At 41.9% G+C, this 22246-nt stretch overlaps 1 protein-coding gene across 2 annotated transcripts; it reads left to right on the forward strand.

The window, feature by feature from the left end:
- Positions 1-3984: 3984 nt before the first annotated feature.
- Positions 3985-18069, forward strand: LOC106567842 (sestrin-3). 2 transcript variants are annotated; one of them, XM_014137641.2, is made up of 10 exons: positions 3985-4268; positions 10901-10966; positions 11252-11452; positions 13492-13674; positions 13823-14056; positions 14165-14312; positions 14409-14527; positions 14611-14801; positions 14988-15132; positions 15884-18069. In XM_014137641.2, exons 1-10 carry the CDS (start codon positions 4191-4193, stop codon positions 15968-15970), a joined length of 1452 nt encoding a protein of 483 aa, XP_013993116.1. In that variant the 5' UTR covers positions 3985-4190; the 3' UTR covers positions 15971-18069. The 2 variants fall into 2 exon arrangements, with proteins under 2 accessions (XP_013993116.1, XP_013993115.1); XM_014137640.2 differs by having other exon boundaries at positions 17892-18069.
- Positions 18070-22246: the final 4177 nt, after the last annotated feature.

Here is a 22246-nt window from a genome sequence, read left to right on the forward strand (position 1 = left end):
CTGTAATCGCTGCCAAAGGTGCTTCAAAAAAGTGCTGAGTAAAGGGTCTGAATACTTATATAAATGTGATATTTCATTCTTTTATTTTTTATATACATTTGCAAACATTTCTAAAAACCTGTTTTTGCTTTGTCATTATGGGATGTTTTGTGTAGATTGACCATTTTCACTGTAGCTATCGGCTGGAAAGTCTCCCAGTTTACAGCATTGTAAATGTCGGATTTCTTACTGGGTAACACTTTTTGCTTGTTTGAAGCAAGCTCTCACACGGCATATTTACAGTGTGTATGAAAACACAAGCTGAAATACAGATTAGTGTCAAATTCCATAATACACATTGAATTACACCTGAATAAACAATTGTGACTAGTTTGAAATATTGAGACTATAAGATGTCATATGTATAACTCTTTATATTTGTATGGGAGGAGCCAGGAATCAATGACACAGCCAATCAGATAATGCCAACATGACATGAGGGCTTGAGTATTTTTCTCTCCAGTTATTCTTACAGTATTAGTACAGCATAGTGATCACCTACAGTACAATGAAGGTATTCAATTCCTCCAACATACAGTATATAATACTCTGGATGTTTGCAGCTGTACACAGCCCACACAGCACATGCTGCAGCTGTACATAGCCCATCTGTAAATAGCCCATCCAACCAACTACCTACCTCATCCCCATATTTGTTTTTGTTTTTCTGCTCTTTTGCACACCAGTATTTCTACTTGCACATCCTCATCTGCACATATACCACTCCAGTGTAAATTGCTAAATTGTAATTACTTCACCACTATTGGCCTATTTATTGCCTTTCCTCCTTACTTAATTTGCACACACTGTATACAGATTTTCTATTGTGTTATTGACTGTACGTTTGTTTATCCCATGTGTAACTCCGTGTTGTTGTTTCTGTCGCACTGCTTTGCTTTATCTTGGCCAGGTCGCAGCGGTAAATGAGAACTTGTTCTCAACTGGCCTACCTGGTTAAATAAAGGTGAAATAAAAAATATAAAAATTAAATTTTGGAAGATAAGTGCAGATACAGATACACGGTACACTCAAGTATAAAACTGTTAAAGGCCTGTACTGTGTATGTACAACCCATTCACATAGCATTACAAACAGTAAATAATAATCTAAATGCCACTCTTCTTAGAAAAAAGATGACGACAACAACAACAATAGTAGGGATTAAAAACTAAGCAGCGAGAATTTTGGGTGAGCCAGTTGTTGAATGACCTTTGACCAAGACGTTGAATGACCTTTGATACATACTTGATGGAGCACATTTCAGTTTTATGGCTAATGATTAGTAATTGTTTTTTTATAGGGATATTTAAAGAATTTTACTTTACAAATATAAGTGGGAAAGCCAAACTCAAAGCCTAATGCAGAGGGATAATGAGTAGTAGAGCACCTAAGCCAGAGTCACCTGGTATCGCCTGCTGAGACTCCCTGGCAATGAGGTGGAGGAGATTGTCCCTAACTACCTTTTGACCTGTCACCTTTTTAATCAGTTAAGTAAAAAACAATGTAGATTGTTCCAAAAGAGATAATTCCAAAAGAGAATGTAAGGGAGAAACTGATTGCATCAGTGGCATTCATTATAAGATGACCAGTGTTGGGGAGTAGTTTACTACATATAGTTCAACTAGCAATTAAACTACAGTTTGCAGTAGCTTGGTTTAAATCTACATCGTGTTTTCAGTAGTTAATAATTTTTTTGCTAAAATTAAATTAAATATGGGTGAAGTAGGCAAGAATGTCCTTTATTTTCAGGCATCAGACCTGCCTAATTCTCCTCTGAAACATTGTTTTTGTGTTTAATAGCATAAATTACACATTATGTTATTGCATTTGTATTCTATGACATTTCAGATTTAAATATGAGAATTTCACGAGGTAGTCAAAGTAGCTTTACTTAAGTAAACTGTTCTTCTTAAAGGTAGCTTTAGTGTAGCTTAACTTCTTCAAGTGTGAAGTAATTGCTAGCTTGGTAAACTATATTTTCAGAGTAGCTTTCCCAACACCCATATTTAGGGGTTCATGGCGAGGCTGTCAAACCTATTTTTATTCTTAGATTTTTTTTTCTCTTGACATGGTCAAATAACTCAAGTATAGATTGTTAACTTTTTTCTAATTTGGCACACAGAAACTAGAGGCCTTGAGTAACTTGGTAAAAACAAAATGGCACGATTTGCCTATAGGTAGGTCAGTTATAAGCAGTCTCACTTAAACCCTCCACCACTATCACTAGCAGGCCCGCTAGTTTCTCGAAGCTCTGCTACAGCTAGCTTCACAGTTGGGTGCACAGTTCACATATGCCGGTGTAGGTTGTGCGTAGAACCGGCTTTATATGAGATTTTGTTTTGGCAAATTCTACACTGTGCTCTAACATTGTCTACATTCTTAAAATGCATCCACATGCTTCTGTCCTCCCGACTCATTTTCCAGCTGTTGTTTTCACAGCTGTCCTTCCTCTCTCTCCTCGCTGCTAAGTGTGTGACTGTGAGTGAGTTGGCTCGGCCCTCCCTCACGCATCTTTGGTTCATTGGTTGACACAGTTTCTGATTGACAGGAACAACAGGTGAGGCTGTTAGTCTGAGCAGACAGTCCGAACGAATGTGTGTGCACTTGGGCATTTAGGCCTATATATTTTATTTCTTTTTTTGTTCTTTGAATTAGTTAATTCTATTCATTTAAATCTTTTGATTATTCATATCTTAATGTTTTCATATTTTTATAAATAGATTCGGCTCTTCCGATATGCGAGCCGACCACAACGTTCACCACAACGTGAACGTTGAACGTTCACCACAACGTTCACCACAACGTTCACCACAAGAGCCGACTCCGTTCGCGAACGACCCATCACTACCACTCATAGCTGCACCCCTACACAGTCATGTAAAATCCATAGATTAGGGCCTAATTAATTTTTCAATTGACTGATTTCCTTATATGAACTGTAACTCAGTAAAATCTTCCAAATTGTTGCATTTTGCGTTTATATTTTTGTTTTGCATAGTTGACTAATCCCCAGCCCTGGGTGAGAGACTTGAAAGGAAGAAGAGAGAGGAGGTGAAAGATGAGGAGACATGTCTTTGCGTGTCTGTGGGGCTGGATTAGTCAAGATTTCTGCTGAGTGGTTTTGTTACCACCACTGCTCTCTTTGTTTGCTGACTCAATGTTGTACTTGTATGCAATATTTTCTGCATCCTCAATATTTTCTGCTTCCTCAACTAAAAATGCATTTCAAATTAAAGAGAATTTACAGCATACCAGCAGAAAGTAGGGTGACTCACGTCAGACTTACCAGTACTACCATGGCCCCATACACAAAAAACAAAAGCAGGATCCTTCCTTTATGTGTGTATTTATAGTTTTTAGTATAATGATGAAAATAATGTTTTTATTCGTGAGGATCTACCTGGCTGTAGACCTGTGTTGCTTTGCTCTGCAAATTACTGAGCCTTCTTCTTTCATCTTGTTTGTTTACACACAGAGACACATTTACACACACACACACACACACACACACACACACACACACACACACACACACACACACACACACACACACACACACACACACACACACACACACACACACCAACGTAAAACTTTATTGCCGACTATATAGCCTATTACTAAAACAAACCTTGTAGACCAGAGTATGTTGTACCCTGGTTCTATCCATGCTGTTCGATCCAATTGAAATTACTTATGACAAACGCACTGTAATTTATCTATACAGGGAAGTCATCAAAGTATTATTTTGCTGAAGGTAGTTTTTTTCTTTATTTGGTACGGATTCAAGTTGCTTTTTAGTTGTCTTGGGTCTAATAAAAGGATGCGGGTTGTGGAAAGTTATTGCTTTAATAGCTAACTAAAGACAGCAGGCGTATGTTGTTTCACAAACACACCCCTCTAGCTGTTGTGCGCCGCTATTGGCTGGTGGGCGGGCCCACCTCCGGCAGAGCAAAGTTAGAAGTTTGCTCACCGAACTGCCTGGTTTTGTGTGGTGAGCCAGACTGGGGAACACAGATCCTCCGTATACCACTCTCGAAAAACGGCTTCGTGATTTAATAACTCTTCGGTCTCCCCAACCCACCACTACCACACCTCCAAGAGAGTGACATAGGCCTACAGTTTCTACGACGGTTACAGTGGCGGCCAGCATGAGCTTCAGTGCGGACTCCACCTCCCCCAACCCATTTCACATGTGTAACATCTGTCAAAAGGTGATAAGGAAAAAGGTATGGTGTTTTCAGATTGATTTCTCCAAATGTTATTTTTACTAGTCGACCAATAGCATGTTTTATCAAGGTGATTAGTCATTCCTTCCAATTTAGATAAAATATAATTGCACCCTATTAAGTTCTCAATTAGATCCTGCAGGAGTACAGTAAGTAGGCTTTGATTAGATCTACTGATTCAGCAGACATCCACATTTCTTTTCACAGGTCTAATCCTTCCCTTACTGATATTTTTGTATTACATTCTGTATTTCAACATCATCTATAGAATTGCTTCAGAATCTACATTGCTTTAGATTTAGGCCTATTTTAAATCATCTCAAATCTAATAATTTAGTCATTGATCATGGCCTTTTTTGCAGTCCAAGAACAACCTGAACGTTAATTACATTTACATTTGAGTCATTTAGCAGATGCTTTTATCCAGAGCGACTTACAGTAGTGAATGCATACATTTCATACATTTTAAATATATATATATATATTTTCTGTACTGGTCCTCCATGGGAATCGAACCCACAACCCTGGTGTTGCAAACACCATGCTCTACCAACTGAGCCACAGATTTGATGACAATCAGGCTGTTTTTCCATTCAAACATATCAGACAACAATCTGCAAAGATTGTTCAATTTGCATTGATTTAATTCCCTGGATGGTCATCAATCAGTATGATAGCAATAGAGTTGGGGGGGAATTGATAAGAGTCTCTCACTACCTCACTCACTGCATGTAAATGGTAGACTCATTAGAAATATATCTGCATTTTGCACACAGATGGCACATATCCATTACATAATTAATGTACTCAAAAACATTTAGCAGAACAAATAGAGACTGCTTTTGATATTAGTTTAGCATTGTGATCATATTTCCACTGCATCACTTCCCTTTTCTCTGCAGATTCACTGTAAAGTACCATTTGTATTTACATTCAGTGGTAATATTTGTATAGGCATGTGAGTGTATAGATTTGGACAACTATACCATGAAACCTATATGCTAAAATGATTGTAATCTTTCATAGAATACTTTTTAAAATTGTATTATTGACTTCAAGTGTAATATTCATTTCAAGTACATTTCTAAAAATATTTTGGTATATTTCTAGTTAATCCCTACTTTTATCTAACTCCACCTCTTAATTCCTACTTCTTTCTAAATCTCTACTTCGGTCTAAATCCACAGAAAAACAACATTCTGTTGAAGAACTTCAAAAGCAGCTCTCAGTCAATGAATGATTCAATACTCTGTCCAGTCCCTGTTGCCACAGTTATCGGTTTAACAACAAAACATGAGGACATACAGATTACAATGCCTAGAGACAGCTTTGTCTGTATGCACACCGGAGTCAGCCCTTTCATGACCAACATCACTGACTGAAAAAAAAACACTTTCATGTCTGCCTTCTACAGTTACCAATAGATACTGGTAAATACTCTATGCCTCAATCAGATATACATATACTGGTAAAGGCAGAAACTATAGATATTTTATTTTATAGGTTAAAACCCAAAAGGTTTCATACAGGTTGTTCTCAACAGACAACCTATTGGTTGGAAATTAGAGTTTACTGAGAGAGAGAAAACTGTCACTTGACATTTTACTTAATTTATCTTTAATTATGATGTAAGATTCTTGTTTTTGATTACTTTATTACTTATTTAACAAATACTTATCCCACAATTATCACACAACTGTCTATTTGTTTTTTTTTGTGATGGAGACAGACAGATCCAGGCTCTTTTTAGATCTACACAGGCCAGGATATATAGGAGCATTTGAGCCACATCTCTCTGTATCATCTCAGGTAGTTGCATCAGCCACGCTGCCCCAGCAACAGACTCACATCACACACAAAGGGCCAGACAGCCAGAGGGCAGAGAGAATAGGAGAAAGAGGGAGGGATTACTACCAGGTTGCACCTGTCTGCAGCACAGGGCAGGTCTGTCTGTCTGTGTGTGGCAGTGGGAGACACAGGGCTTCAACCCAATTAGCTAAATTCACGGGAAATTGCCTGTCTGTTGACAGAAGGCACATTCAAAGGTCTGTTATGTAATAAGACATATGCCACTGGAACAGAGAGGGGTCTCTTTGACTCGTTCTCCCCCCATATGTATTGAGCATACACTAGTGTTAGCTTGTGTGACATAATTTTACTGTTCTTGTTTACAATGTCCTTCATAAATATTATACCCTTCATGTACATTTTTTCAAAATTGCATAGATTTTTTCTGTATCGGTATATTGGACTTTAGCTATATTATTTTCTGTAATATTATATCTGCCTTTTCTGGAGGATGAAATTTAAATTGTAGCCAACTCTGTATGACTTCATTTAAAAAGGAGGATACTTTAAACAGGCATCCATTGTCAATCCACCAAAAATGTAAGGTTTTAATCTGCAAAAAGGCAAAGATACCACTCTTAAAACATTGGATGGGCCTCTCTTAGTAGCTTGCTAGAAATCCTATTTGGATTTACAGTAGATACAATTTTGGTACAATGGAGGCTTTAAGAGAGGTTTAATGTCTTTAATATTTAATAGTTTTAATGCTCATGTTCGTTATATAAATATGCTCTTTTAACTTTATCTGGTTTGCCATTCCAAATAAAGTGAGAACATTTTTTTCTTGCATTATTTGAAAAAATGATTCTCCTGGAGTCGGTAGAACATGACTAAATATGTCAACTGTGATATCACTAGAGAAACTGGTACATTTTTCCAGTTACCAAACAATTGATTCACATTCAAAATCCTATTTTCCCTAAACCTAATCCCTAAATCTAAAATAGCCTTTTTTCTTGTGGGGTTAGGATTAGTCATGTCCCCAATTTTCTTTGTTTTACTATCCTTCTGAACAAAAATATAAAATGCAACATGCAACAATTTCAAAGATTTTACTGAGTTATTTCCTATAAGGAAATCAGTCAATTGAAATGAATTCATTAGGCCATAATCTATGGAATTCACATGACAGGGAATACAGATATCCATCTGTTGGTCACAGATACCTTTAAAAAAATGTTTAGGGGGCCTTCCGAGTGGCGCAGTGGTCTAAGGCACTGCATCACCACTAAAGATCCTGGTCCGAGTCCAGGCCCTGTCCCAGGCAACCGAGACTGGGAGACACATGGGGAGGCGCACAATTGGCCCAGTGTCGTCCGGGTTAAGGGAGGGCTTGGCCGGTAGGGATGTTCTTGTCCCATCGCGCACCAGCGACTCCTGTGGCGGGCCGGGCGCAGTGCACACTGACACGGTCACCCGGTGTACAGTGTTTCCTCCAACACATTGGTGCGGCTGGCTTCCAGGTTAAGCGGGCATTGTGTCAAGAAGCAAGAAACTGGGTTGTGTTTCAGAGGACGCACAGCTCTCGACTTTCACCCCTCTCTCGAGTCTGTACGGGAGTTGCAGCGATGGGACAAGACTAACTACCAATTGGATACCACGAAATTGGGGAAGAAAAACATTTATAAAAGAAATATATATAAGTTAGCGTCGTGGATCAGAAAATCCATCAGTATCTAGTGTGACCCCCATTTGCATCATGCAGTGTGACATCTCCTTCACAGAGTTGATCAGGCTGTTGATTCTGGCCTGTGGAATGTTGTCTCACTCCTCTTCAATGGCTGTGCGAAGTTTCTGGATATTGGCGCAAACTGGAACAAGCAACCCAGAGCATCCCAAACATGCTCAATGGGGGACATGTCTCTTGAGCATGCAGACCATGGAAGAACTGGGACATTTTCAGTTTCCAGGAATTGTGTATAGATGGCACGACAATGGGCCTCAGGATCTCGTCACTGTATCTCTGTGCAATCAATTGCCATCGCTAAAATGCAACTGTGTTAGTTGTCCGTAGCGTATGCCTGCCCATACCATAACCCCACCACCACGGAGCACTCTGTTCACAATGTTGAAGCCAGGATTCATCTGTGAAGATCACACTTCTCCAGCATACCAGTGGCCATCGAAGGTGAACATTTGCTCACTGAAGTTGGTTACGATGTCAAACTCTTGTCAGGTCAAGACCCTGGTGAGAAGGGTGAGCACGCAGATGAGCTTCCCTAAGATGGTTTCTGACAGTTTGTGCAGAAATTCTTCGGTTGTGCAAACCCACAGTTTCATCAGCTGTCCGGGTGGCTGGTTTCACACGATCCCGCAGGTGAAGAAGCCAGATGTGGAAGTCCTGGGCTGGCGTGGTTACATGTGGTCTGCGGTTGTGGGGCTAGTTGGACATGTGTACGAAATTAATTTGTCTGCCGTTGTGGGGCTAGTGTACGAAACAAATTTGTACACAAAATTTGAGAGAAATACACTTTTTGTGCATATGAACAATTTCTGGGATCACCAACACTTTACATGTTGCGTTTCTATTTTTGTTCGGTGTAGTATTTAAAAGTATTTTTACTTAATTACTTTACACCACTGCCTCTGGGAAGAGATCTCTTTAACCTCCCTCTCTCCTCAGAGCTCTCAGTACATTAAGTTCAATAGATGTACAGGTGTGACATACACAACCTAACATAAAGCTACACTTTAACATGCCAGACACACGCACGCACACACACACGACAATGTGAACCATAAAGCTGCCGTTCTTTCCTCTGCCCAGGACTTGATCCCAATGTTCCATGGCTAATGTGTGTGCACACAGGCTGTTTGCTCATCTCAAAAGGTTACAAGAGGAGGGGGTTACTTTACCTCTGAGCAAACGGATTGATGCACCAAGGCCTGGCTGTTACATTTTAGTCACTTAGCAGACATTCTTATCCAGAGCGACTTATAGGAGCAATTAGGGTGAGATGCCTTGTTCAAGGGCACATCGTTAGATCTTTCACCTAGTCGGCTCAGCGATTTGAGCCACTGTACTTTTGGTTACTGGCTCAATGCTATTACCCACTGGGTTTACCTGCTGCCCATTACATATCAAACCTCACTTCTATACAGTGCATTCGGAAAGTATTCAGACCACTTCCCTTTTTCCACATTTTGTTACGTTATAGCCTAATTCTAAAATTGCTTAAATTAAATGTTTTTCTCAGCAATCTACACGCAATACCCCATAATGACAAAGCGAAAACAGGTTAGACATTTTTGCACATTTACAAAATAACAATAAATACCTTATTTACATAAGCATTCAGATCCTTTGATATGAGACTTGAAATTGAGCTCAGGTGCATCCTGTTTCCATTGATCATCCTTGATGTTTCTCCAACTTGATTGGATTCCACCTGTGGTAATTTCTATTGATTGGACATGATTTTGTATATATAAGGTCCCACAGTTGACAGTGCATGTCAGAGCAAAAACCAAGCCATGAGGTTGAAGGAATTGTCCGAGCTCAGAAACAGGATTGTGTCGAGGCACAGATCTAGGGAAGAGTACCAAAACATTTCTGCAGCATTGAAGGTCACCAAGAACACAGTGGCCTCCATCATTCTTAAATGGAAGAAGTTTGGAACCATCAAGACTCTTCCTGGAGCCAAAACTGAGCAATCGGGGAAGAAGGGCCTTGGTCAGGGACGATGGTCACTCTGACAGCGCTCCAGAGTTCGTCTGTGGAGATGGGAGAACCTTCCAGAAGGACAACCATCTCTGCAGCACTCCACCAATCAGGCATTTATGGTAGAATGGCCAGACAAAAGGCACATGATGGCCTGCTTGGAGTTTGCCAAAAAGCACCTAAAGGACTTTCAGACCATGAGAAACAGGATTCTCTCATCTGATGAAACCAAGATTGAACTCTTTGGCATCACGTCTGGAGGAAACCTGGCACCATCACTACAGTGAAGCATGGTGCTGGCAGCATCATGCTGTGGGGATGTTTTCCATTCAGCGGCAGGAACTGGGAGACTAGTCAGGATCGAGGGAAAGAAGTACAGAGATCCTTGATGACAACCTGCTCCAGAGCGCTCAGGACCTCAGATTGGGGCGAAGGTTCACCTTCCAACAGGACAACGACCCTAAGCACACAGCTAAGACATCGCGGTAGTGGCTTTGGGACAAGTCTCAATGTCCTTGAGTGGCCCAGCCAGAGCCCGGATTTGAACCCGATCGAACATCTCTGGAGAGACCTGAAAATAGCTGTGCAGCGACGCTCCCCAGCCAACCTGACAAAGCTTGAGAGGATCTGAAGAGAAGAATGTGAGAAACTCCCCAAATACAGGTGTGCCAAGCTTGTAGCATCCTATCCAAGAAGACTTGAGGCTGTAATCGCTGAAAAGGTGCTTCAACAAAGTACTGAGTAAAGGGTCTGAATACTTATGTCAATGCAATATTTCAGTTAATGTTATTTTGAATAAATTTGAAAAAATTTCTAAACCCATTTTTTTCTTTGTCATTATGGGGTATTGTGTGTAGATTGAGGGGGGGAAAAACAATTCGATCAATTTTAGAATAAGGCTAATGTAACAATGTGGAAAAAGTCAAGGGGTCTGAATACTTTCCCGAAGGCACTGTACATGCCCTCTTTTTCACTTAATTTAAGTTTTTTTTCTTTGTTTCCCAACATGGCTAAGAGTTCATTTAGGTTGTGCTTAAAGTGGGGTTGTACATCTAAGTTCCTTGTGTACTATGGTTCCTTAGCTAACCCAGTTTCCTTATCTACCGCTCTTGTCTCGTCTCAGGAGAAAGGAGTCAGAGTGCCGCGACCCTTCTCCAGTGGACCCAGTGCCTTCATTCCAAAGGAAGAGGTGAGAAAATGCTTTCGTTCTCTGTCTTGAGGCTATATTTCCCCCTGTCCTGCTTACACTCTCGTTTTCTGTCACTTTTGTTTAATCTCTAGAACTTTTTGCCCTTTGTCTTTCTTTCCACCTTTATGTTCTCCTAGCCTCGAATTTAGAGGTGTAAACCATATTTTAGATTACAGCAGCATACTTTTTACTGTAACACAAGTTCAATACACACTGCCTGACTGAAACCTCTCTCTTCACTGTCCTGCCGGACCCCTTCCCCCTATCCCTCCTTCCTGGTTCCAGATTGTGGAGGCGTCCCAAGTGGACCCCCTCACAGAGCAGCTCCTAGCCGAGGCCTACTCTCCGTTGGGCCATGTGGACCACCTGACCCAGGTGATGGGACTGCACCCCCACTACCTGGAGTCCTTCCTGCACAGCCAGTTCTACTTGCTGAGGATGGACGGCCCCTTGCCTCTCCACTGCCGACACTACATCGCCATCATGGTAAACACTGGAGTAGGATGAACAAGAGATTATCATTGGTTGTGTCTAAAATTGCACCATAGTTCCCTATAATAGAGCACTACTTTTGACCAGAGCCCTGGGAACAGGTCAAAAGAAGTGTACTAATATATAGTGTGCCATTTCAGACGCAGCCATTGTTCCCTGCAATGGTTGAGGTTAGGATAGAGGTAAGGTAAACTGATCCTACAGACAACTTCTACCTGAAGCTGCATGATACAGGATAGGTCAAAGGTCAAGCTAAGCCGATGGGGATGTCTCCTGCATAGACAAGTCCTCCCTTAGATTCTCCCTCCCTGCTTAGGAGACCTACCTAACACATCTTCTACTGATTTATATCATCTCCATATTCACCCATTTCCCTAACAACCAATGGCTGTCCCGACGTGACGGGTTATATTTTTCTTTATGGTGTTTAAACTTTCGTCTCAGTGCTGAGATTCCCGGGAGGGAGGGAGGGAGGGAGGGAGGGAGGGAGAGAGGGAGAGAGAGAGAGGTGTGCGCGCGCTTAGGCACACTGGCCACTCAACACTTCCATCTGTGGAGCTTTGTTATGCAGCCATCTCAGAGGGTCCTCCCAGCCCACCTCCAACTCACCCAGTTCCTGATGTGGCCCACAACTAGGCCAAAGTCTGCCCCCTCACTCTTAACGACGCAGCATGTTATGTCAGGAGGAACAGCTGAATGCAATGCATTGTTAAAGAACCATGTGGAAACAATCAATGTGCAGTTTAAAATAAGTCATGCTTAGAATTGACAGTATACAACGTGCATAGAAAATGTTAATTTAGTATAGATCATGCATATACAGGCAGTATGTATGCTTTATATTAGTCTGCCATGCCAGCTACATGGTGAATGCCAACTAAAACAGGACTGTTAAATACAGTACTACCCAGAATATTTATTTTATTTATTTCACCTTTATTTAACCAGGTAGGCTAGTTGAGAGCAAGTTCTTATTTACAACTGCGACCTGGCCAAGATAAAGCAAAGCAGTTTGACACACACAACAACACAGAGTTACAAATGGAATACACAAACACACCTTTGAAAAACTCTATATACAATGTGTGCAAATGAGGTAAGATAAGGGGGAGGTAAGGCAATAAATAGGCCATGGTGGCAAAGCAATTACAATATACCAATTAAACACTGGAGTGATAGATGTGCAGTAGATGAATGCGCAAGTAGAGATACTGGGGTGCAAAGGAGCAAGATGAATGAATAAATAAATACAGTATGGGGATGAGGTAGTTGGATGGGCTATTTACAGATGGGCTATGTGCAGTGATCTGTGAGCTGCTCTGACAGCTGGTGCTTAAAGCTAATGAGGGAGATATGAGTCTCCAGCTTCAGTGATTTTTTTTTTTTTGCAATTCGTTCCAGTCATTGGCAGCAGAGAACTGGAAGGAAAGGCGGCCAAATGAGGAATTGGCTTTGGGGGTGACCAGTGAGATATACCCGCTGGAGCGCGTGCTACGGGTGGGTGTTATGGTGACCAGTGAGCTGAGATAAGGCGAAGCTTTACCTAGCAAAGACTTGTAGATGACCTGGAGCCAGTGGGTTTGGCGACGAGTATGAAGCGAGGGCCGGCCAACGAGAGCGTACAGGTCGCAGTGGTGGGTAGTATATGGGGTTTTGGGGACAGAATGGATGGCACTGTGATAGACTGCATCCAATTTGTTGAGTAGAGTGTTGGAGGCTATTTTGTAAATGACATCGCCGAAGTCGAGGATCGGTAGGATGTTCAGTTTAACGAGGGTATGTTTGGCAGCATGAGTGAAGGATGCTTTGTTGCAAAATAGGATGCCGCTTCCAGATTTAATTTTGTATTGGAGATGCTTAATGTGAGTCTGGAAGGAGAGTTTACAGTCTAGCCAGACACCTATGGTATATAGAACAAGAATATAAATAGTTTAGACAGTAGAAAACAACAAAGTATATGCAGTAAAGGAAGAGTTTTCCCAGTAGGCTATAAATAATAGAAATATGAAAGCCTCCCCTCTTGTTCTCTCCAGGCTGCAGCGCGTCACCAGTGTTCCTTCCTGGTGTCTCTGCATGTGCGTGAGTTCTACAGGATGGGGGTGTGTCTGGACTGGCTGAAGGGCCTGCAGTACATCCCTCAGAGACTGAGGAACCTCAACGAGATCAACAAGCTCCTAGCACACAGACCTTGGCTCATCACCAAGGAGCACATTCAGGTTAGAACACAGACATGTATAAAACATACACTTATTCAAGTACATCATCCACATATGCACATACTGTATCTATTCAAAAACACGACTTTTATCCACATACGCACACAAAGTAACTCGCACCAAACCTTTCTCTTCCCCTCTACTTTAGAACTTGGTGAAGACAGGGGAGCACAGTTGGTCTTTGGCAGAGCTGGTCCATGCTGTGGTCATATTAGCCCATTTCCATGCCCTGGCCAGCTTTGTGTTTGGCAGTGGCATCAACCCCCAGGTGGACACACAAAACGCCAACGGCTTCCAGGCCGTCTACATCAGCAACTACTGTACATGTGACCTGGCAAGCGACCATCACCTGGACCGAGATCTCAGCAGTACCAGCCCTGAGGTGAGATTTAACTATGTGTGTTTGGAGGGATTGTGTTGGAAATGTATCTAAGTATGTGTAACTCTATTGTCATAATAACAGAGTTCTGGTTTGTTGTGTGTTTTTCAGACCACAGACTCGGTCAGTGAGTTGGAGGCGCTGATGGATAGAATGAAGAGGCTGCAGCAGGAGAGAGAGGAGGATGAGGCCTCGCAGGAGGAGATGGCCACACGCTTCGAGAAGGAGAAGAAAGAGAGCCTACTGGTGGGCTCTGGAGGTACTGCAACCACACCTGTTCCTGTTGTCTCTCTCTCACTGAGTAAAGGGATTATGTGATTACTGATTATGATCCATCTCCATTGTGACTCTGCAGATTTGGAGGATGAGGTGATGCCCACATCCAAAGTGTCTCAGTTTGTGGAAGATGCCACCTTCGGGTACCAGGACTTTGCTCGACGCGGGGAAGACAATCCACCAACCTTTAGAGCACAGGTGGGTGATAATGGAAAACCTTAATTCCACTGTCATGCCTGAACAACTTCACTCGCTTTCTCTCTGTCTCTCTCTGTCTGTAGGACTACTCGTGGGAGGACCATGGTTTCTCTCTGGTCAACAGGCTTTATTCAGACATCGGGCTGCTGCTGGATGACAAGTTCCGGACAGCGTGTGACCTGACCTACTACAACATGGCCAGTCACGAGGACGTGGACACCACCATGCTCCGACGTGCACTCTTCAACTACGTGCACTGCATGTATGGCATCAGGTAAGGCATCAGTGCCCTCTCTGTCACATACATTTCTCATTCACTATCAAGTGTGGACACTTAGCATCAATCAAGTTAGTGTGATAATGATAATATTTAAATGAGTGAGTAAGTGTTTATTGAAGCCCTGAAGTAGTCCATAGCAGACCGTAAAGTGATGCTCCAGGCTTGATGTCCTGTCTGCAGATATGATGACTATGACTATGGGGAGGTGAATCAGCTATTGGAACGCAGCCTGAAGGTCTATATAAAGACGGTAACATGTTATCCAGAGAGGACCACGCGTCGCATGTACGACAGCTACTGGAGACAGTTCCGTCACTCCGAGAAGGTTAGAAAACTGCAGATGCTCGTGTTTGTGAGAGTGTATAATCGTATGGTGTTTATGTACGTGTGTATCCTTTGAAAAACAACGTTTTGCTTTGCTTTACACTGTCAACAGCCACAAAAAGGATCTTGTGAATCCTGATATGTCTTTGTAACTAGGCCAGAGTTCAGTAGCAGGGCTGGTCATGCTGTTAGATTGTGTTTCTGCAGGAGGCTTTGGCTCATGAGTACACTAGGACTATTGAGCAGAGCTGGAGGAAATGAAGCTCTTGGCCACAGGAACATGCTGTTATTGTGTTTTGAGTTGTTCTGCAGAGAGGCCCCATATTGGAATCTGACTGGGCTGAAAGAGATGAAAGACGAGCTTGAGTTATTATTAGAACCAGCAGCGTGGAAGTGGGTCATTGTCTTGTTTTTAATGCTCAGGTCAAGACAACCTGGAACAAATGTCTCATCCCTGACGTAATGAGGACAGCAGCATTCACTTTAGTTAGTAATTATGTCTGTACAAGCATCTTTTCCTTCGGACCCCATTAAAACGTTTCTCAGCAGAATCTCACTTGGTTTACATATCCGACTCAGTGAATTGTCTTTTGTCTCTTATAGCCTTGTGCTACATTCTGCAAATGCATATCCATTTTACAGCTCAATAGCTGTCCATACTGCAGTCCATACCATTCCAGTTATATAAAGTAACTGCACTGTGTTATAGTATGTATGGTATGCTAATCCTCTGGCCACCATGCCCCTTCCAGGTCCATGTGAACCTACTCCTAATGGAGGCCAGGATTCAGGCAGAACTGCTATATGCCCTGCGCGCCATCACACGCTACATGACCTGACCAACCACAGCAGGCCATCTGTCTCCAACTGACCAATAGAAACCCCAGCCCACGTCCCCCCCAACACCACTACTGGCCTTCCCCTCTCCAGGAAACTGGAAACTGTCTCACTAACAGGCACATGTCTCTAACACTGGCCTCTTACTGTATGGTTGGATGGGGACTTTGAACTATTTTTTTTTAGCTTAATGCCCTTTTAAAAGAGGAAGTATTTGAAAATTAAGGAAATCCTACTGTGAGTGTATGAAAATTGTGAAAACGGGTGCACGTTTGACTTCTCATCCTTTTTTGCCAAAATGATATTGCCAGTTTGGCTTTAGTGACATAGTGAAGGGGTTGGAGTTCATGACTAACTTTAAAAAATATGTATTTATCCAAGCAACCTTAAAGTACTGCTCTGCACTGTGCTCTAAGGAAGATACTGAATAGCCGGAAACGGTGTTGCACAACGCAGAATATACCTCTGAATGTAATGCCTTGATTTGGTTCAGTCCCACCAATATCAGGTGCAAGATGAAAATGTTATCTGATTGAGAGAGCAAGCCCTTTTGTGGCACTATTTTAAAAAGTGCAATATTTCTAAATTTTTTGCAATTTAAAAAGGTAGACTCAGCTAAATGATGTTGCCATGAGCAGCACCACAGATATTGAGATGAGTGAGATGCAAAACTTCACTCTAACAGTCACACACAGTATCTTCGCATGTGTATGAGTTCGCTTCACACTTACAGCGTGGTAGCCAGGAGACCAAAACAGAAGTTGAATGTCTCGCTTCATCACTCTTAGTTGTTGCAGAAATTGAGCCACTATGCTGTTTACCTTATGCATCTGTCATATCACTGAGTTTACCTTTTAAAAGGCTGTGATAGAATAATTACGCTTTTCAGTATATTTACATCTTTGTCAATAAATCTGGCTATTTAAAATATTTCTAGAGAACTATTTATCTGCAATGTTTGTCCTAATACAGAATATATATCACAGCAGGTAGCGCACAAGATTTTGTGGCAACGTTATCAGCAATTTTAGGACTTCTCTCATCCTGCTCTGTGCTGAATGTTTCTCACTGGGTCTGTAAGATATTAAGATTGCATACTTGTCCATTTCTACCAAAGATGCAGTGTACAGATGTTAGATCCATGAGACATTTTCAAAGCATTTTTATATTCCATTAGGAAGTACATTTTTAGAACTGCAATAAGCTATGTAATGCTGGGAATGTGCTCTTTGTTTTATAATTACTGAAGTATCACCACATGAGTGTATTCCTAATCCTAAAATCTGCACTGTTAACTTTGTCTCACCAGAATTTATTTGATGCTTATTTCTTCACCAATGTAGGGTTGAAAAAAATCATGGTGTTTTTGTGAATGATTGTTGCTCTTTGCACATCTGTATCTGCAAATGTAGGAACTGCTGATGGCAGTGTCAATCAGTTTTGCAGATATTTACTGTAGGAAAAAAACTCCCAGTTGGAAATATGCAAGATATGTCAGTATTTCCTTAAATCCTCTCCCTCAATCTTTCTTGCATTTAATTTCTCAGATGTGAAATGTGTCATATTGTAGCACCCCCCCCATGTATAAGTTTAGTTACAATGTTTAATCAATGCCACTGTGAACTCAGATGACATTCACCAAAGTACTGTTTGCTTTTTGCCATTCTACCTTTTTAAAGGGATATTTTTTTCATTAGTACACAATCATGATGATGCTGTATTAACAGTGGACTAAAGAAAAAGTGGATTTTCCCTTAAGTTTAGTATTTTTCATATTTTATTTTAATAAACATCTTGTGTTAACAATACCAATTAGACTATGTATCATCTGAATTATAACTGATTATGGAAGCTGAGTTGTCCAAACTTTACAAAATGATAATCTACTGGTCTGAGTTAAAGCTGCACTTCTCTCTTTCCCAGATTGTGCTTCAGGATTGTTGTAGTAGTTTTGGGAGGTCGTGCCTTCATCAAAGCCACATTCAGCCATTTGCCGTCGTCGTCCCCCCCCAAAGCTAAAAGGACAACAGTGCAACTGAAACTGTACCTCACACAGTGCCTGTAAGGACATTTTCAAAACAATAAAGAAGTTACAAATACATCTATGTTCTGTTTATTTGATATATCAACATGCATACTGGTAACTTGATGTATGATACTGGTATATGTGTATCTGTAGCATCAGAAAACATTAGCATAAACGAAATTCTAGATAGCCTGATTTTCATGCCACAGTTTTTCTATCTAGAAAAATGTCTCCCACAAATAAACATACTGTAAAATCAGGTTTCAAAATTGCTGTTTGACCTCAGAGGTTCAACTGGTTAGCCAGACATGATAACGCCACAGAACAATGAGCCAGATATTTCATTGGATGTATAAGTGTGAAGCATCTGCTTGGCGTTTCCACTCACTGCCAAATATGGTAATGAGAGGAAGCCCAGTGACCAGCAGATGGAGAAGTTGGATTTTGGCCAACATTAAGCAAATTTTCTCATCAATTAAACGTTTGATCTCAATGCTGTTTTCTGTTCCCAAACTAGAATATGTTACGAACAGAGTGGACTAAGTCATGTAGATTTTACCCTTTGCCAAATAAACAATATTGTTGTTTAGAAGGAGGCGAATTGAGTTATTGCACACGTGCATGTAACAGAGTAGGCTTTGGATGTCAATTAAGGCAGCAGAGGGGTTGGGTTGAATGCATTCAGGTTTACAACTGACTAGGTGTCCCCCTTTCCCTTCCCTTTCCCTAACAGAAATATGCAAATATATGCTAGAACGCGCCAATAGGATCTCGTTAGTGCGTGCTTGGCTCTGTCCCCCTCCTCTTAGGATCCCTAACACTGGACCCATCTTTCTCTACTACTCTTCACTGCCTCAGCATCCAACACCTTCTGTACCACTCTGATCCTGGCAACCTCAACCAGCCTTTCTCTTACCAGATACCTCTGATCTCCAACATCATGGGTACCCCTATAGTTTACACACACAACTTTTTCCACCTATACACCTTCCTTTGTATCATGTCCTTCTGCACACTGTCGTGGACGAATCAGAATTAGTTGAGTAACATAGATAATTAAGATGTTTTATTAGTATAATATGCTTATTTGAGGTACTTGTCATTAGAAAGTGTCCATTGGACTCTGGTGTCTTTTCAGTTGCACGTCTCCCTTAGCTGGGGCTCAGACACTTGGGGCCCAGAGAGGGGAGAGGTCAGATTTGTCATCATGAGAATGTGTCTTTACCTATTTCTTAAACCATGTGAAGGGATGCGTGATTAATGGGTAACCAATGACTTGTCTCCACAATGTCTGTGAGCAAGTCACTCCCTCCTTTTCTTTATTGTGGGGAGGATTATGGCAGTAAATGGACCCTTGTATGTCCTCTCTTAGATCTCGCACTTATCCTGTGATAATATATGGCCTAGAGGCTCACTCCCCCCAGTGAGCCTGTCCAGGAGTGGGGTCAAGAGGGGGTTTGCTTGAGATGGGAGTATCTAGAGTTGACAATTGATATATGCCATTGGATGAAATAGTTCTGTTCAATACCGTACCAGGGAGGAACAGTTCTAAGGAGACCAGATACTGGGCTATACAATTAATCCTGTTGACATAGCAGTTACTGTCTGATGTGTTTTATTGATATCTGTCATACAAAACTTAACCTTTGTGAACTGTTACTAAGTATCTGTGGTTTGTCAATGTACGTTGAAGGGGCTGTATCGTTGCTATAAAAGATCCCTGTAGCCATTCTGCAATCACCTCATTAAATGATTCATTCGAGAGAATGCATTATTGGGGGTCAAGAACTTTTGCAAAAGTATCTTAAGTATTAAAGATGTAGTTTTAACTCGGACTGGTGTGTTTGTAAATCCTCATTTGGTAATGCGGAAATTAGCCACCACAACACTTCTCAATTTATCCTCCTCAACACTTAACGCCACTCCAGTTATCACTCCTTTCAATGTTGCCCTGCTTTCCGGAGAGGAAAGCAAGTCACAGTTCTTGACGCCAATCGTGTGGCACACGTTCACTCACTCTGGACGGCAGAAACGCAAAAAATATACATGATTCCACTTAGAGTCATCATGCAAAACTACAAATCCCTGTAAGCTCCTGCAAGTCATCTCTAGCTGATACTTTTGCTAAAAGTTAGTGTCATTTTAAAACTTGCACAAGACAGTTCACAGAATTGTCCATTTAAAGAAATGTTGGCAATTTATTCATTACTACATTTAGCTAACATTAGCTAGTTAATCCAGAGATTCTTACCTTTGCCTCGATTCGGTAGACTTGTCCAGATCATCATGGTATTTGTAGTTATTTATGTTAGCCACATTAGCAGCTAATTAGCATTTCATTTTGGGGGGTTAAATACAGGCAAATATATTGCTAAAAGTCACCTAGTCCTAGACAGAATTATACAAAACGTCACGCCAGGGTAAGCCTACATGATACACAGCCCTTATCAAATCAAATTTTATTGATCACATACACATACTTAGCAGATGTTATTGCGGGTGTAGTGAAATGCTTGTGTTCCTAGCTCCTAACAGTGCAGTAGTATCTAAAAACAATTCACAACAATACACATACATCTACAAGTAAATGGAAATATGAGAAATATCTAAATATTAGATTGAGCAATGTCGGAGTGGCATTGACTAAAATACAGTAGAATAGAATTCAAAATATACATATGCGATGAGTAAAGCTGTATGTGAACATGATTTAAACATTATTAAAGTGACTGGTCTTCCCCCTATTAAAGTGGCCAGCGATTCCAAGTCTATGTATATAGGGCAGCAGCTTCTAAGGTGCAGGGTTGCGTAACTGGGTGGAAGCCAGCTAGTGATGGCTATTTAACAGTCTGATGACCTTGAGATAGAAGCTGTTTTTCAGTCTCTCGGTCCCAGCTTTGATGCACCTGAACTGACCACGCCGTCTGGATGATAGCGGGGTGAATAGGCCGTGGCTCGGGTGGTTGATGTCCTTGATGGAGGAACTTGAAGCTTTCCACCTTCTCCATTGTGGTCCCGTCTGTGGATACGGGCGTGCTCCCTCTGCTGTTTCCTGAAGTCCACGATCAGCTCCTTTGTTTTGTTGGAGTTGAGTGAGAGGTTATTTTCCTGGCACCACTCTACCAGGGCCCTCACCTCCTCCCTGTGTAGGCTGTCTCGTAATCAGGCCTACTACTGTTGTGTCGTCTGCAAACTTGATGATTGAGTTGGAGGCGTGCGTGGCCATGCAGTCATGGGTGAACAGGAAGTACAGGAGGGGGCTGAGCACGCACCCTTGTGGGGCTCTGTGTTGAGGATCATCGAAGTGGAGGTGTTGCTTCCTACCTTCACCCCCTGGGGGCGACACGTCAGGAGGTCCAGGACCCAGTTACACAGGGCAGGGTTCAGACCCAGGGCCCCAAGCTTAATGATGAGCTTGGAGGGTACTATGGTGTTGAATGCTGAGCTATAGTCAATGAACAGCATTCTTACATAGGAATTCCTCTTGTCCAGATGGGATAGGGCAGTGTGATGGTGATTGCATCACCTGTGGATCTATTGGGGCGGTAAGCAAATTGAAGTGGGTATAGGGTGTCAGGTAAGGTAGAGGTGATATGATCCTTAACTAGCCTTTCAAAGCACTTTATGATGACAGAAGTAAGTGCTACTTGGCGATAGTAATTTAGTTCAGTTACCTTTGCTTTCTTGGGTACAGGAACAATGGTGGACATCTTGAAGCAAGTGGGGACAGCAGACTGGGATAGGGAGAGATTAAATAGGTCCGTAAACACTCCAGCCAGCTGGTCTGCGCATACTCTGAGGACGCGGCTAGGAATGCTGTCTGGGCCGGCAGCCTTGCGCGGGTTAACACGCTTTAATGTCTTGCGTCGGCAACGGAGAAGAAGTCCACAGCCCTTGGTAGCGGGCTGCGTAGGCGGCACTGTGTTATCCTCAAAGCGGGCAAAGAACGTGTTTAGCTTGTCCGGAAGCAAGACATTGATGTCCGCAATGGGGCTGGTTTTCCCTTTGTAGTCCGTGATTGTCTGTAGACCCTGCCACATACGTCTCGTGTCTGAGCCGTTGAATTGTGACACCACTTTGTCTCTGTACTGACGTTTTGCCTGTTTGATTTTCTTACGGAGGGAATAACTACACTGTTTGTATTCGGCCATATTCCTAGTCACCTTGGAATGGTTAAATGCGGTGGTTCGCGTTTTCAGTTTTGCGCGAATGTTGCCATCTATCCACAGCTTCTGGTTTGGGTAGGTTTTAA

Source organism: Salmo salar, chromosome ssa13 (genome assembly GCF_905237065.1).
Source record: "Salmo salar chromosome ssa13, Ssal_v3.1, whole genome shotgun sequence".
NCBI lineage: Eukaryota > Metazoa > Chordata > Actinopteri > Salmoniformes > Salmonidae > Salmo > Salmo salar.

Coding starts and splice junctions, on each gene's coding strand:
- LOC106567842 (XM_014137640.2), top strand. CDS start 4,191: ATGAGCTTCAGTGCGGACTCCACCTCCCCCAACCCATTTCACATGTGT. Junction 14,528..14,610: donor CACCAACCTTTAGAGCACAG/GTGGGTGATAAT, acceptor CTCTGTCTGTAG/GACTACTCGTGGGAGGACCA. Junction 15,133..17,891: donor AGTTCCGTCACTCCGAGAAG/GTTAGAAAACTG, acceptor TCTCTTTCCCAG/ATTGTGCTTCAGGATTGTTG.